Source organism: Strix uralensis, chromosome 3 (assembly GCF_047716275.1).
Source record: "Strix uralensis isolate ZFMK-TIS-50842 chromosome 3, bStrUra1, whole genome shotgun sequence".
In the NCBI taxonomy this organism is placed as follows: domain Eukaryota; kingdom Metazoa; phylum Chordata; class Aves; order Strigiformes; family Strigidae; genus Strix; species Strix uralensis.
The window spans coordinates 69,941,601-69,959,382 of NC_133974.1; the positions used below are offsets into that span (position 1 = coordinate 69,941,601).

The window sequence follows — 17,782 nt, forward strand, 5'->3', positions numbered from 1 at the left end:
CCCCCAGTTCCAAACAGAATAACAAATGTGATTACAGCTATTAAATATTCCAACTGAAATACAATCATTTAGCAGTAACAAAAATACATTTTATTTGGCATAGTACATTGATGACTCTTACACACTTTCTGTACAAATGCAGATTGCCATTTACTCCAGGATGGATGTAAAAATTAGCATTTACTGAACATCAGTACATAGTAATTGAACAGATAAAAATGTCGACCCCGTCTCATTTCCAAGCTTTCTCTCGCCAGCTGAAGGATCTGTTCTTTTTCCTTTTCAACCTACATTTTTTCCACACAGTTTCAAAGAAATGATAGAAGCTACTGAAATGTTTCTATTTACCATAATAATGCAATTCTGCTACTTTAGGGATTTTCTTTGGTAAACAATCTCAGATGACCAGCATTAAGATGAAGAGCTAAGCTACCATAAAGACCCCAAACTTATGTCAAATTTGATTCTGTGATTATCTGTAATCTGTGCTCACCTCCCTCTATAGAGTGAATTACACTCAATAGAAGGGATAATTCTAAAGGAGACAATACAACATAAAGCCTTATCCTGCCATGAACTAAAGTAGCAGCCTTTTTTTCAATTTAGTCAATGAGGCTTAGTATACCCAAAAGAAAGAACCACACTAAACATTTTCCTACAGTCTGCACAAGCACAGTATTTAGCATTTTCCTAAATCTGAAATTTAAAAACCCCATTTCTTTACATGACAAAGAACAGCAACTTTTCTTTGCAATTATTAACACTTGACCATCAAAAGATCCATTCTTAAAGATGACCTTACAAGGAAGACAAATAGCTGTGACTGCTTGTCCCTTTTTCTGATTCATAAAAGGAAGGATTCGAACCTTACACTCTCCAGGAAGTATATTATTATTATTTTATTGATGGTTTTTTTTCTGGAAGTTTATAGCAGTTCAATGGGATGGCAGATGTATCATTCAAAGAAAATTTTACTGAGGAATTCTTTTAATTCAAAGTAATTACATGTTTTTAATAGAAGAGGAAGTTGGGAAAAGATTCCTCTTTAAGAATTTCAACCTTTCTGCTTTCCAGGAATTACTAAGGATGTCCATAATCTACTAGTGAGAGCTCCAAATAAGTGTCCAGGAAAAAAAGCAAAACAAAATAACCAAAACAAACAAAAAACCCAAAATACAACACACCCAAAAAAACCCCAAAAAACAAAAGAAAAACAACCCCCCCAAAAAACCCCAAGGCAAATCACACAAAAAATCTGGAAAAACATACTTCTGAAGCACACGCTGATCAAAGCTTCACACTCCCTTTTTATGTGTGTATATGAAATGCATCTATCAATCTTTAAGAAAAAGCAACACATCTCAATGTTTTGTCCTCTGCTGGTTGTTTCTGAGATTCAATCATATTGATTCATTCTCTGTTCTCACAAAATAAATAGGCTAAGAAATGAAAATGTTGCTTATTTTCTGTGTCTGCTCCCTTAACCAATACTAAAATCAACTGTGCTAAAAGCTGCTTAGGAGCACAAAAAACTGCAATCTATTCAATATTCTCTAGCTGGTAAGGGCAATTATACAGACAGAAGACGACAAACGTATCACTTGACTAGCATTCGCTGTATGCATCCACATGTTAAGTTAATGATTCAGAGCATAACAGGACAGTAAGCCTCACTTTCTTGGCATACTGCAATCTTCTAGAATTAAAACAATTTCAGAAAAAGTAATACACACACAACCAGCCACACAGTAGTAAACACATTTGTGTTTGCTAGCTTTAAAACTCTACCTGCCAAGCCAACAGCCAATTGATTTCCTTGGCGTAAATTCGACATTTCCAATCCGGGACATTACCCAATATGAGCACTGTAAACCCTTTCCTAAATGAGGTAATCGCATTGGTGCTGCTGCAGTTCTGGTTGACTTGCAGTTTCCATTACAATAAATCCTTGCTGCACATTCCCAGAGGTTTTACAACTTCTCTGCCCCTTTAGAAAAGTTACTCCAAGTTGAAACGTGCCACATAAGACTTAAAAAAAAAAAAAGAAAAAGCAAGCAGTATATTTTCCTTAATCCTCAAAATAATTTGTACATTAAAAAAGGAAAAAAAAAAAAGGAAAAATGTTTCTCTGAATATTTACAGTACCACTACTCTTAAACCTACAGGAACACTGACAACATTTATTTTTGAATCCTATAAATCAATAATATTAAAAATGTTAAAGGGACAAGTGATTAGCACCCTTTCACCTTGGAGTATTTCTACAGCAAAAAAGGGAGAAAGAATAGACCGAGTTCAAGCCTCATAACTGACTTACTACAAGCTGGCTCAAGGCACTAAGACAACTGCATGATCAGTACTGAAACACTCCATTTTAAACAGCTATTAGGAATGGCTATTGTACCTATCCACGCAACTATCTTTCATAAAGAATTTACTATGCATTATAGCAACACAATCCTATTTACACAATAAGTTGTTGTTCCAGTCCATCAAGTACACAAGGAATTGTAATGCATCCTAAAAAAAAAAAAATCAATTAGGCAATAATCATCTGATTAAACAGGCACATCATACCATTCGATTCTTTCAAATATATTCATAAATCCAAGCCTTCAGACTTTGCTGAAAACTTCCAAAACCTGTATGTGGGTATTACATTCCTATACACAGAAAATACACATTCCTATACATACAAAACCTATACTGGGCATTACATTCCAAACCCTGTAAGTGGGTATTACATACATACTGTGATCTCCCTGGAGTCCTGGGTAAGGAGTGCTAATAATCCTAAAATTACATTCATCCCATGCAGACCAAGAGAGAAAGTACATGAGATTATGAGATAGCAGTATTAAGATTTACATGCAAGACCAGCATTTTAAAACCTTGGGATGCAAACACTGGCCTTGTTGCAACTTGCATTTCAATCATGCTGAAGACTGACAACATAGGCACAGGCCAACTTGCTCCCAGCTTTCCTTTGCCTCCTTCCCCTCCCCTCCCACTGAAAGGACAGGAAAGAGACGAAAACCCAAAAGTTTCCTAACAACATCTAAAGAGATTTTTAAGTCATTCATTCACCATATATATTTATGCCTACTGACAAAAGAAACATAAACTGTCAAGTTGCAATCCTATAAATTAAGCGTATGACTCTTTTAGTAACACCTTCCTTTCTTATACTTCCCCTTTTATACAGGTGCAGAATAATTTGGTTTTTAACCTCCTAATCCATTAAGACGATTTTACCCAATCAGTCCAAATGCTTTATAAGTTTGACTCACACTGAGTTAACTGGACATGCCCTTAAAATTTGACAAAATGCTGCAGCATTCTTCAAATCACTTAGCATTTTGTCACAACAAGCTGTCACCCATATTCACATGATAAATCTGGATCTCTGTTGTCAAGCATTGGAGAAGAAAGAGAAAACATCAGGTTACCATTAACTTTATCACAGTTTTACCTCTTTCCTACATGCCTACGTATATATCTCAACCCCTTTATCTTTAGTTATATTAGTGAGTGATGCAACAAGATTGTTTGCATTGCAGATTTTGCCCCTTATATAAGGCTTAGTGTTTTGTTCTAGGGCTCATCATTGATAACTCATGAGAGATGAGTTCCAAGCTCAAATGCTTAGGAGACCTGTTTTCTCTCTTCACAGCATCCTTTGCAGTCATGTCACAAAGCATATCCCATACTTTCTATACTCACTTCAACATTCTGTGATTCCCACACAGAATGTTAAGAAATTGGGGGGTTTATTTTACTTTCCTGTTTGGTATCAAGCATGCCTAGACCAAACAGTTACTTGTAAGAGAATGTCTGCAGCATTACATAGACAGCACTTTTTCAACAGGTTAGCAGGCTATGCTTGACACCTATGCTGCAGATACGTAGAATGACTGCACGTAATAACGTTTCATCTTTTTCGTCCTCTTTAATCTTTCACTGCTTATGCCAGAGGCCTCTCTTACCACAAGCAAGCTTTTCCACCTCTGGGCTGAAGGCTGGAACACACTATTCTGTTGCAACATGACATGGACCAGCTACCTACATATAGACAATTATCTTCATTGCTACCATTTCCATTAATTTTAGCTGGATCTTTAGGGTGTTGTTTTTCATCTTTATTTCTTCATTTGCAGCATCCTGCAGCAGAGCCTGCAAGTTAAAATCTGTCAAGTCCCATAGTTCTAACCTCAAGCCACAACACTTGCTGACAAAGAGCCAGACTTAACATTTCAAGGTCTTCTTCAAAATTCAAAAAATCTTCACAGTCTAACAAAAAGCCTGCTCGTTTCATCCAAGGAAACAGAACTGACACCCTCGGCTATCTTTGGGCAACAGCAGACTATAACTTAAAATATTTTAAGAACAACCTCTCCCATTGATGTTTCCCACTCTTCCTACAGTGTGGCACTTCCGCCCTCATAATCCATCTACCCAATGCTCTCTCTGCACAATACTTAAATCCAAGCAGTGTATGTGTTTAAGGCCCAGTATTTTTTAACCATTCAAGTTTTTGGAAGTGCCCTGCTATCTTGACAAATTCAATGTGACACTGTAAAGGACTCCAATTTCCAGAAAGTGCTGAGATTCATCTTCTGAAACTTCTGGCAATATTATTTATTTTATATCTATTATATCTAGAAGTAGATACATGCTACACAGCCAATTTTAACAAGCATAGCTAGGCTCTCATTATTTAATATTCATGTCACAGGAGTAAAAATCCAGCCAGGAATCAAACTGTGGCATCCTGTGCCAAAGACAACTTACCACTCAGCTGGTAAGTTGGCAATTCAATTTACAAACCTGCATTCCTGCATTTTAATCCTTTGTAGAAAGGTGGTAATATATGAGCAATATGAAAAGAACTGGATTCAGATCATTAGAGGTTCACAAACCAAACACACGAAGCTTTGGAGGCTGTCCAAAACAAAATCATGCCTAGGTGGTGATGTCCGTTCAATAAAAATTCAATGTCATAATTATCCTCTCACTTTTTCCCCAAAGAGCATTAGTGCTCAGAACTGTGCTGCTGCTCAGCCAATTATATTAATGCTGTGAGAAGACGGATAGGGCCGGCAGCCAATCGCTGTGCCAGGTCACTGCCTGCTGACGGGTAATTTACAATTATCAAGCAATTAGCAAATGAAGTGAAAATTCAACACTCATCTCCACATAACGAAGAATAACTCATTTTAAAATTAAAAATATGTTTTAATAACTTCATTTTGGCTCCAGCTACACAGAGAAAAATAAAGCCTCCTTTTTTCAATTTCTCCTCCTTTTACAACTGACAAAATGCTTTGCTGTCTGAATCTAGCAACCAAATATATTGTTTGACATTTCTAAACTAAACAATCTCTTCCTTACAAGTATCTATTTAACAACAGAAAAGAATAAAAAATAAGACTGTCAATAATGGTACTATTCACCCAACTACAATATTTGAAACTGTTATTTAATTAACCACCTGATTAACAGCCTGTCCTGGTGAATGGGTGATAACAAAAATTAGACAGGCACCTATCTGCCAGGGAGTCCAAAATTTTCTTTTCTTCTCTATATTTAACAATAAAGTACATTAAAAAAGCTAATCTGCCACTAGTCAGTTGTGTAAGTGTTCTTTCCCATTAATGATCAAGCTATTACTCTGTTGTGCTCAAAGTATAGAGCTCCCATTGTCTACACTCACATTCCTAATTAAAAAAAAAATTAGTAAAACGTAACTTCTTGATAACCTTGGCTTATCCCCACCTCTAGAAAACTGCTGTATCCTCCTTAGTATATGGTATGAACATTGGAACTGACCTTTTTTAAAAGGGTAGGAAAAAGGCAGAAGAGGTCACTTTCAACAATGAAATCCAAGTAGATAAAAGGAGATTCCTACATTTCTATATCCTCTGATATAAAAAAAAAAACATCCTGACTTAGGGGAAAAAATGGGAAAAGCTACAGGCTCCTACTAAAAGGAAGAGAGAAAAAAACCAACCAAACAAAAAACCCCAACACAACAACAAACAGCTGATATAAATACATAACACTTTTGTATGCACTGGACACCAGTCTTGCTGCACTGATGTCAGCTCTACGTTTTCAACTTACATTTAAGCAAATCTAAGCCAGAGATAAAGAGAATTTTAAAAAACCCCACAAACAAATATGAACCCACAAAAAAACCCAAAAACAAAAAACATACAAGGCTAAATGATGTCAACTAGAAAAAAGAAAAATTATGGCGTTTGACATACTTCTCACTTCAAAAAGATACCAGCAACAGACTAAACTCTTTTCTGACTGTATGAGGTTTCAGAAAACATTCACGTTGTCAACATAATATGTTTACTTTTAAAACAGTCCTTCACCCTCCTTCTGCACGAGAAACACTTATTTCTGATTTTTTTTTTTTGTTTCTTGTGCCCTCTGTATTACCACAGTGTCAGAAAGGAAGCAAAGGAGAGGAGGGAAACCAAAGCAACACAGAAAAATCCTCCACAAACCTGTTGCTGTGGATACTGCATTCCTCCCATGGCTGCTGGGGCTCGGCCCTGCATTCCCACGGGATAGCGCTGGGGGCCAGGAGGGCCGTAGGACTGCCCAGGGTAGGGGCTGCTCTGCTGCGCCTGAGAGTGAGGATTATTGCCCATGCCGTACAACTGAGGTCTCTTCATGACCATTGGATCCATTGGGCTGCCCTGTTGTTAAACACAAGCAAAGAAATACTTCAAGATATGGAAAGGAAAAGGTCGGAACAGCCATGCTTACTGCAGACAAACTACACGTGTGTTTTCTCAATAACATCAAATACTGACTGGACATACAAACAGGCAAAGTACCATACCCTGGTTCTCATATTAATTAGGTGAGTTTTTGAACGCTGAGTTTGGGACTTCCATTTGCATTTAAAAAACAATAATAACTTCGCACTCAAACTTCAGTTTGTCTCTTACCTACAGAAAAACTGCCCAATAAATTTCAGATTAAGAAATAATTAAGTATACTGTTGTAAACTGATTAGCATCACTGACTTTAATGTTTAAACATAAATAAAACCATGTCTATCAAGACTGACACAAGTAGTGGACAAGCCATTTAACCTTGAGAAAACATCTGTTTTCTTACCTTGAAAAAAAGGGAAAGTGGAAAGAAAATAAATTTTCCAAGAAGTGCAATGCATACAGAACGCTATATTTCATCGCTTTCATATTGCTATCGTTTGCATTAGTAAGTTTCCAGATCAAAAGGCAAGTCATAACCCACATTTTACATGGAAGTTTATTTGCCTCCTTAATAGACCTCAGAAAATCCAAACTGCAGTCACTGATGGAGGGGGAGGGGAAGCAAGGGAGAGAAGTTTTATTTTTAGACTTTTTGGCAGCACTTACCAAGCACTGTAACAGTTTCAGGACAGGTGTCAACCATTGTGTGGTATTACTCTCATGTTTTATTACTAAGGACTAACTGAACCAGAAAAAATATCATACTTTGTCAAGCACAGCACTGTATTGTTAATATGACATCCATTTTTTAATTCCTGAGTGCTGGTTATATTCATGGAAGAAAGTGGGGGGGAAGCTTTTAAAAAGCCTATCACAATCTCATCTTCATGAAAGAGACATATCCTCCCCCCCTTCCTCCTCCCAAGGAAAATGACCTATTAATTCATCCAGCCAGCCCACCCCCTACCAGGAACAGGATTCCTTCCCGTAGCACATTTCGTACATGTTTTCCTACAGTATACTGTTGACCAGGTTCATTTTAAAGCCTCCTATGTAACACAGCTTCTACAAGTAATTTCTGGCTATTACATTCTGATGCAATAGTTATTATGACAATAAATTACATTTCCCCCCTCCCATCCCTGTTTCTTCTCATTATTGCTGTTTGTACTACTAACACACTATAGCTTTCTTCCCCTATACACACAAAGTATGTGCTCTCCAAAGTAGTCACTGTTTAATGAACTATTACATTGTTCTTACTCTTTCTTTCCTGCAAGTAACCTTCTCACTCTTTTCCACAGGCTCTTCACACCCTTTTACCAATACTGTTTGCCAGGAATATCACCCAAGCAAATAAAGTATTCCAAATGTGGGCACACTACACCTGAGGAGGTGGAAATGACAACCACCTCCTCCTCCTCACACAACGCCTCCATTTCACTTCAGAAGAGGACAGCCCTTTTTTGCCACCATAGCAAACTGCACATTCACTTCTAATTTTGGGTGAGTATTACTCAGCAATTTTCCTTTTATTATTTGGCTTCTTTGTGGTCAGATTAGAAGTTTCTATTTTTCACCACTAAACATCCCTGGGCAATTTACTACTTATATTTCATACTTTCCAAAATCAATGGTTCCCCAACCACTTGAGGCCACCTGACCCATAACAACACTCTCGTTTTTATTTATTTTTTTAGGCCATCATGCACTCTCACCACACTTTTAACTAAAAGCAACACAAACCCAAAGGTTCAGCAGATGAACTAGAGATTCCTTCTTACAGGGTCCCAGAGGGCAACTTAAATTTCCTTTTATAGACCAAGATATTTTATCTGTTTATTTCTGTACTTTAATGTTCATTCTGTGCATCACCTGTCATATTCATCTCAAATATAAATCCTTGTTCAAAGCAAGTCTTGAATTTCCTTCACGAGATTCTCATGAAGCCCAGCAGCACTGTTCACTGCCACCATCTTCTGTTTCAGGGTATTACTTCCAGGTCTCAACTCAAATAACAACATTTACTCAACTGCAATTTTAATTCATTTTGGGTGTAATATTTTAAATTCTGCATCCAACACTTAAATATAATTATAAAACAATGCAGATAGGTACACAGCTAAAACAGTCTGACACTTTCCATTATTAAGACTACTTTCAGGTGCATATAAACTTTGCCAAACTTCAAGCATTTAGGCTGAAATTTTCCAGGCCTTATGTATGCCTGAGGCTGAAATTCTCTGGAAAATTCAGCAGAAGCAGTTCAGCTATGTCTTAGAATGAGGTCACAGAAAAATACATCGTTTATGTTCTTACATAAAACACTTAAAAATACCTCTTGAATACCATGCTTTAGGGCAGAGAATTTTAATTTGCCAGGGTGACACTGGACATTCAGGAAAGGTGAGGTGTGCGAGAAAGCGCACCTGAATGTCACCAGACCATGAGGAGCACAGGAGGGAGAAATGGGAGCACGTAAGCAGCACACCAAGACTTCATCAGAGGAGTTACAAGGTGCACGGTGAGGCAGCCTCACGGGACAAAGGAAGAGGGACAATAGGTTAAAAAAAGCAGTGGAGACAGAAAGGAGTCAGGAAGAGTTGAAGGGAAGAGGAGGAAACAAGGTCAGGAGGTGACATGGATACAGGCTGAAGAGTCTCTGTCCTCTGGACCAGTGACCTCCAAGTGGTGGAGGTTTCTTGTGTGTGTGTTAGGAGACTGAGCCTCATGGCCACTTCATCATTCCTTCCCTTCTTCTAACCAGCCTGCTGTCTCTTTCCTCCTCCTTATCCTCTCCAGGTGAGCGGCTCCTCTTTCCCCCAGGTGACATCCTCCCACTTCAGAAAGGTGGAGGGATAAGGAGCCTGAGATACCGCTCTAACTCCAGTCAACAGGGGCTGTAGGTGACCCACACAACGCTGTAACTGAGGGGGCTGTGGTCACTGGGTATGGGTAACAAGGGACCTGGGCATACTCAGAACTTACTGTGGATGCTTCAAGTCAGGCATCATGATCAAGGACTGGAGATACTGAATATGAGAGGGCAGTAAAGATCTCTAGGCAAACTACTGGATCAATCCAGAGAGACCCACCCTAGCTGTCAGAGCTGTCTGTTCCCTCCTCCCTCCAAGGTCCTGGGGAAAGAGCAAACAATAGAGTCCTCTGATCATCTTTAGGGTTGGAGAAGACAGATCCAGTGAGGAAGTATGTCTCATCCCACGCACTGGCCGGTCTCTGCAGAGGCTGGCAACTCACCACTGCTATTCTTGACTCTCTTCAGATTAGATCCCAACCATCTGTGGAAGTGCAGCTAAAGGTGAAGACATCTACCACTGACTCAGTGGCTGTCAACATATTTCTGCAAGGCAAAACAAAACTAAACAGCTAGCTCTTCCCCAGGTTTAAGAAACATTACCACTGCAGAAGTTAGGAGCTGTTGGAATTAAGCTTATACTTGCACCATGATACGTGTCTCCTTTACAGATATAACTGTATCAGTCTTTAAATACAAGGTCACACACTTTTGTCCTCACAGGCAGTGGATGGGCCTGCTCTAGGGATCAGTCGAGAGCAGCGCAGTGAAGGGGCTGTTGTGTGCTACAGGACCATATGCTTTACTTACTGTATGAGTAGTGAACAAAGAAGAAGGTGGTCTTACCATTAAGGTAGCTGTGTGCTGCTCAGGCAGAGCTGGATTTTCTCCCTGCATCTGTCACAGTTTTTCAGTAAAACAAAAAATGTTCAAAATCTAACGATTTAACACATCCCTCATTTCCTGACTTGAAATCATGGGATTTAAAGAGGAAACTGCCTATCTACAACTGCAACTCTCTTGAATTTGATGAGAGACAGGCTTTGAAGGTATTTTCAGAAGCTGTAGTTTCAGAAAATTTAACCTACAGGCATCATAAACAGGCCACTCAAACTTTTTACAGTGATGCCTCAGTTCCCCGTCTGTAAAAATGGGGAAAAAAAAAAAAAAAAAATCACCTCTTCACCAGAGAGTTGATTTTAGAATTTAATATGACTGTGATCAATACCATCGAAAACTCTCCAAAAGAATGAATTTTGTCTTCAGAACAGCATATGGTGGGAAAGACCTGGAGCAATACACTTAAAAGAAAGAAGAAACAGCTGTTCATTGAGTACTGTGTGTCCCATACAGGGGAGGTAAAAATTTAATTATAACTTTTTCTAACTTTTAACGCATGTGCAGTTTTCAGCTTTAGCATTCTTTTAAACTTCAAGTTTCATTTTTATAGCATGAGTTTCTTTCATCCATGACATTTTGAAAAGTTATTTAGAAAGAGTTGTTAGTTGAGAAATGTATTAAATCTTATCTGAAGGTTCCTTTAACATTTGAGTTCAAATATTTTCTTTAACATCGGTTCCAACAGTTTTCAAAGACAAGCTTTGGGTGACAGGATGATTATGACAAGTATCAACCTCTTCGTTTTATAGGTATCAACAACCAACCCCTCCACACCTGCTCTCTAACGTTTACCAAAGTGACAGCATTGCTGTAACTGCATCACATTCTTCTAAAACCCAGTGGGCATGTATGACCATGAATGGATGATGTGTATATTTTCACATCTTCCTTGCCCGACTTAACTCTGTTACATTTTGTACTGCAAAGTTTTAATTATTTTTAAATTTTATTTTAGTGTCATTGCAGTCATCAATATCTGTTTCCCTTCCTTTACAGAAGGGTCCAATTTTTCTCTAGCACTATTTTACTCCCAATATACACATTACCTTTTTACCAATTTAGCTAGTGTTTGCTCATGCTATTTTTTACTGCCATATTCTGTCAGGCAAGCCTGAATGGATTCTGCCTTTTGCTTCTGATTCCGCACCTCCTCTTCAACTTGCTGCATTTCATTTAAACTTTGCATAGATCTGCAGTTCTCAAAATACCTCAAGTCTTGTTCTTTGCTTCAGTCCACAGTAATATTATAATTTATAACCCTTTTATTATAGTGCCTATCTTGTGTCAGTATCAGATTCATTTGCACATGTACTATCAGGCTTTGTAAGAACAGAGCATTTCATAAGAGTCCTTACCTATTATGTTCCTTGTGAGCACATTAAAACACCCAGCAGACGGTTTGCTTATGATTTCAATAGGGCCAAGGTTTCATTCCCAGTCTTTAGATTGACAGGCCAACCATTAAGGTAGGACACAGAAAAGCCTACACTGCCTACAAATAGTAGCTGACAACCTTTTTCTGTTACCTGCTCCTTTTTTCAATGTTTTGTGTAAAAGAATAAACAAATTCATCATTCCTGCTATAAGCAGAATCAGAAAAATTAATATTCTACACCCATTTGTAAACTTGGTATCATCACCACTTCTGCTATTCTCCTAGCCAAAACAATCAGATAAATCACTGCACCCTGAAGTACCTGGATATTCAATTTTACCTTTTCTAAAGGTAAACCATTTAACCAGTGGTTTCCCAGATATCTCATCTCCACTGAGATCTGAGGCTGGGTGCACACTGGAATAACTTGGGCAGCAGTCTGACCAAGATATATCAGCTCTTCCTTTTGGGACATTACTGATATTACATATGCATTATATATATACTATTAAGCTCTCCATAAGCGTTTCACTTCTAACACCAAAATCTTTACTTAAAAGACATTTATGAATGTGAACAACACCGGTCACAGTTCCAAAATATAACTTATCCATTTAAAGATGCCAAAAAGAACCCCAACACTGAAGTCTTGAGGCAGGGATGAGTGGGAGACACTTTACAAAGGTCACAGTGGGATTCAAATGTGGTGGCAGAGCTCTTATACAAGGCAGACAGAGCAATTCACTACAAGACAAGAGTATTCACATGAGCTATAACTACTCTCCAAGTGCAAGTGTGCTTTTTTGTTTGTTTAAACAAAAAAACTGAAAGAAGCATTGGTTTGGCTGACAACAGCAAACACTGCAATTTAAAGGGACTATAAGCCACAGCGCATCCCAACAACTAATGCTACATCATTTGCGCCTATAACAAAACAACATGAACTCAACACTCTCAAGTAGGCTTGCCCTCAAACTCCTAGAGCTACTGAATACAATAACTCTTTGTTTATTCATTGATCTGCAGCCAAAGCTTCTGTCTCCATATTAAAAAAAAAAGCCTCTTTATTAATACCAAAGCCTTGAAACCTCATAATAAAGACAGCTGACAATCAGTTACCAACATTCCAAGAAAGATGGGCATGGAGCTCTCAGCTCTAGGTCAGGCACCAAGTTACAAATTTATCGCTAGAGATAATCACAAGTATTCACTATAATACAATGACACAGCTGGCATGAGGACGCAACTGGGGAAAAGATAATCCATTACTAGATAATGCCATCATTTGTACGAACATGTACAAGGACTTCTCAGCCAGCGTTTTTACACGACAAAAGCATGAGTATCAAAACACAACTCTCATTACGTGTGTTTTAAATATCCATTTAAGAAAGACGCAAACAACTATTTAAAAAAGTATTAATCTACATCATTAAACTCTGACTTACATTAATATTAAAATCTGAGAGGTGACTGACAAACACACTTCCTATTTTTCTTAAATAGGAAGTCTACTGCCTGTACTTTACTAAAATTTAAATTTAAAAAGTTAGTTGCACAAACACAACAATAAGCAAAAACAAAGCCAAGTTCAACATAAGCCTAGGATGAAGGAAAATCCAGTGAATGAAGCAGCATATACTAGCAGAGATTTAACAAAAATAGCAATTTTCCTTGTCTTAAAGGCTCTGCATTACTGTCTGATTTCAGCTGCAGGGAGACAGCAGAAAGATTTCCCACTCAAAACAGAAAGTAAGTAATTAAAAAGAGGAAAAAGTTATACTCCACCAGAAATCAACCACTCCTCACTAGAACACTTACAAATAATTACACAAGCAAGTGCCTCTGTGGGGTGGGGGAGAAGGATGTATGTATGCCTGTTTTCCAGTTTTCTTCTGGGTCATCTTTAACACAACCTGAAAACCAGAAGGTCAGTGAGTCAGCCATTCTCTAGTTATTATTTTGTAGATAGATAAACCTAAATGACTACTGAAAGAACAAATCACACCAAACATAGCAAAGAAACCCCTTTTTAATGAAGTATACACAACTAACCTCTTCCATTGCCACTACAAGTGCACACAAAGGTTAAGACAACATCAAAAAGCAATATACCCATTTATCACACTTGATGGCCAAAACAATCCCATGTTTCTGACAAGTTCATATAGCTATACAGCTCAGAACTGCTGTCCTTCAAGCTGCCTTTGTCACTGCCAACTGCTGGCATACAGGTAAACCCTGAGTGCTCTGAAGTCAACTGAAGGCGTGTCATCTGTCCTCATCACTCTTGAACACTCAGCTGCCTTCTCTAACCCACTTTCCTAATTTCAAACTTCTTCCAGGAGTACTCAGGAATTACCTTCCTGTCTTTATATTTGTCTTCTCCAACTTGGATGTTCCATACACCTTTCTTTAGGCATGCAGAAGCTCTACGCCTCTAGCAGAAGTGCTTCCCAGCAAGTTAGCAGTATGCTAACAGTAAGCAGTAATTTCTAGTGTAGCAGAATTTAGGGGTTCTTACACATGTCTTCTAGCAAACCTATCTGCGACCATACATATCACTGATTCCAGCTGCTTTTCCTACTTGATGCCAGATTGTGACCGCGTTTTAGTTACTTCCATCCACAGTCCAGCATCTGAACTTAAAATCGTCCATGTAGGGTGGTTTTACACTAATACAACAGATTTAGCACTGGAGCATGTGCAACATGGGCACAGTTCTCAATCTGCCATTTCTGCTACCGAAATAGTAACCCACAAGCAGGAGAGCAAGGCAGGTAGCAAGGGAAAATAGTATCTTAAAGTTCTCAGGCTAGATTCACCAGATGATGTCTCACAGCCCTAAGGCCTCCTCAGTAGCCAACAGTATGGCTCAACAAGGAAGAGAAAATCCATTCATAAACCCAGAAAACTGTAAGTTAAAAAAAGAAAGGCCCCACCCAGAATACAGTTACTTCTATTTTGTCTGGCAATGAGGTTCTCAGCTTCTTAGACAAGTAAACTCCTTCACTCACTGTGTATGGCTGCCATCTGGAACTTGAAAAAAATTCCCTTACCTACTTTGTACAGCTCTTACACAAACACAGGGTTAGATGGACAGAAAAGGATGCACTAAAAATAGTGTCTGCCAGGCAAGGAGCAGAGAGCAGCCTCGAATGGAACGAGGGGAGCTCAACAGGAAGGCTTCCTGCAGAGAAATATTGGAGTAGGTGAGGAAAATGCAGAAGTTCTGAAAACTAGTAAGTGACAGAAGTAGGGGGGGAAATAAATGAATGAAATCCGATATCCACTTCAAATTTTAAAGAAAAATCTTCCTAAACCTAATAAATATTCAAGCATATCTGAATACATGTTCTCAGTTACTTGGCTTTATTAGCAAAAATAAAATTAAAAGTTAGATGTATTTAATTGCTGGAGAGAGCACTAGCTGAGAATGTGACATTATGGACACTGGGGAGAACAGTGTACCCACAAAAAGGTATAATCAATCTCATCTAGGTCACAAGCCAAAAGTACATACAGTTAGCTGCAGATTTTTTCCACTCCAAGCGTTATATATAGTTCTATATTAACACACACACAAAAAGGTATGCTGGTCATATATTCTCAGCATTTATGGCAAATTATTAATCAAGTCCCACCTGAAACAATTTGTTAAATTGATTTTAATCACTGGGCCTCTCATGTGAAGCTTTGTATAATCAGCATTTCATTTACAAAATTAATTGCCTGATTGATTCTCAAGAGGCAGTAGCTGTCATTACACTGCTGTCATAACTTTTGAGTAGGGGTGTCACAACACTGAATTCTGACAGTATGAAGAGCACTGCTATTTAAAAATTGAGGGCGGGGAAGAAGGGGGGAAACAAATATAGTGATTTCACAGAATTGCTCTTTAGCCTGATAGAATGTTAAAACCATTTCCCAGCCGTTTCAGCCAGCCTCCCCGTTTTCCATTCATTGAATAATGCGCTACTCAGCTATGCAGTCTCTTTTCTTAGAGGCAGGTTCATTTAATTCAATTTTATCATAGTTGTGGTGGCATAAAATGAGTTTGTTGTTGAATATACAAAAGATTTAATCACAGGCCACTCTTAAGGTTATTTGTAGAGCAGAGTTTGACTTTCAAACACGTAGAACTTTTTCCACAACCTTCTGGAAAACTAGAGGTTTTCTTTTTTGTTTTTAAACAGAGCAAAGCAAACCATAACTTTACAGAACTTATCTAGGAGCTCCTCTAGAAAGTTTTTTTCCTCCCCCAGTATTTTAAGCCTCAAAGCCCCACCAGAGTTGGAAGCAAAGCTCCTATACTTGCTGTAGCTACTTGTATACCCCATCGCTACTACATTCTTGGAAAAGACCAGTGCTCCAGAGAGGCAGGACAGACCAGCGGTTAGGGCACTGAGTCATAAGACAGGGCTTCTATTCCTGGCTCAGCAGCTGACCTGCTATGCAAACATGGGCACAACACTTCACCTTTCTGTGACTGGGTTTTCACTCTCATAAGTATTCTATGCACTCTTAACAAGGAACAAGACATGAAAACTTTGGGGAGACTGATGTCAGTTATTATCAACAAGAGACAGGGCTAAGAATCAGAAACGAGTAGGCTAAGGAAGAAAAAAAAACCCTCTACAAGGTTTTAAAAAGGAGAAATCGCATAGTAGGCTGTAACGAAGTACTCTAAACTTTCAGAGACCTAACTTCAAAAGGAAAAAGGTGTCTGGAAACATCTTTCAAAAATAAAAAAACCCCTTAAGTTTCTGCTAGATCACTTGGAACAGTATTAATGCCTTTGAGAAAATGACCTATTTCTAAGTTAAGTCCAAAAATAAGCCCCTCCACATCTCAAATTCAACCTTACGCACTAGATTTCATCAAGTACTCCTGAATGAAACATATTTAAAATTTCTAGGCCACGCTCTGAGATCACACTATTACAGAAAAAGCAAATGACAACTCTTCAAAAACTGAATTATACCTACTGCTGCCATTTGTAATGGACCTCACCAAAACACAATTCCAGAATAAATCAGAGTCCACACCACACTAGAATCTAGTGGATACTCTAGAAAACACAGTGCCTCTTCCATTCCCACCCTACAGCTCTTTCTCTCATCCCTGACTTCTCTCAAAGATTATCTTCCACTCTTTTCTGCAAAGTGCCTTGCCACTCTCTTCCAGGCACACAGCATAAGTTGCATTGGTATAAAGACTCTAATGCAATTTTCTTCTCTTTTTGCAGGTCTCCGAGTTCATGATGAATAAAATAAGGAAAAAAACCCAACCATCACTTAAAAAAATAGATAGGGTACTGGGATAGAGAGGCATAAAAGCGTAACAGAATGGAAAACTCCACCAGGCAAATAAAAGCAGTTAGTTTTCCCTTTCCATAGCCGTAACATGAGACTGAAACTAACGGAAACTCAGAAAGTTCTGGCCACACTGAGAAATAGTTGCCAAAAAGTTTTAAGAGTTAAATTCTTCTGCCACACCAGGAGGAAAAAAAGCTCAGAAAAGGAGAAAAATCAGTCACCCTACTCACACCAAGTGATAGAAGACTGGGACATTAAAAAGAAGTGTAAAGCACAGACTTTCTGTATTCTAGCCTCATAGCAGGTAGCTTACTCATTAATCTAACATTTTCTCTTTTCAACCCTAGCTTTTTTTTAAATTAGGTAAGAAATGGTCTAATGAAATAAGAAAACAGGGGAAAGCCCCTAGCTAGAGCCAATATATGCAAAATTCCTAAAGGATATATTTAGGATCAGGATAATTGGAAGGCAAACTCAGCTCTATAACAGAAGCCCTGTCACTTCTTCAACTGCCAAGAAACTGCTTCTCTTGTAACATATTTTCTACACTAAAACCGTTTCCTGTAGACGCTGAAAAAACTTGGTTGTAAATAGTGCAAAATATTAATAATTACCTGTAAACTAACTGGTTCATCTT

The 17,782-nt window shown here is 38.3% G+C and overlaps 1 protein-coding gene across 8 annotated transcripts in view; it reads right to left on the reverse strand.

Moving 5' to 3' along the window:
- Positions 1–17,782, reverse strand: part of ARID1B (AT-rich interaction domain 1B) — a 334,357-nt gene that overhangs the window by 294,057 nt on the left and 22,518 nt on the right. For all 8 annotated transcript variants that reach the window (XM_074862776.1, XM_074862773.1, XM_074862778.1 and 5 more), the window contains exon 2: positions 6,519–6,713. In XM_074862776.1, coding sequence (XP_074718877.1) covers positions 6,519–6,713 — 195 coding nt within the window. The remainder of the gene's footprint in view (positions 1–6,518; positions 6,714–17,782) is intronic.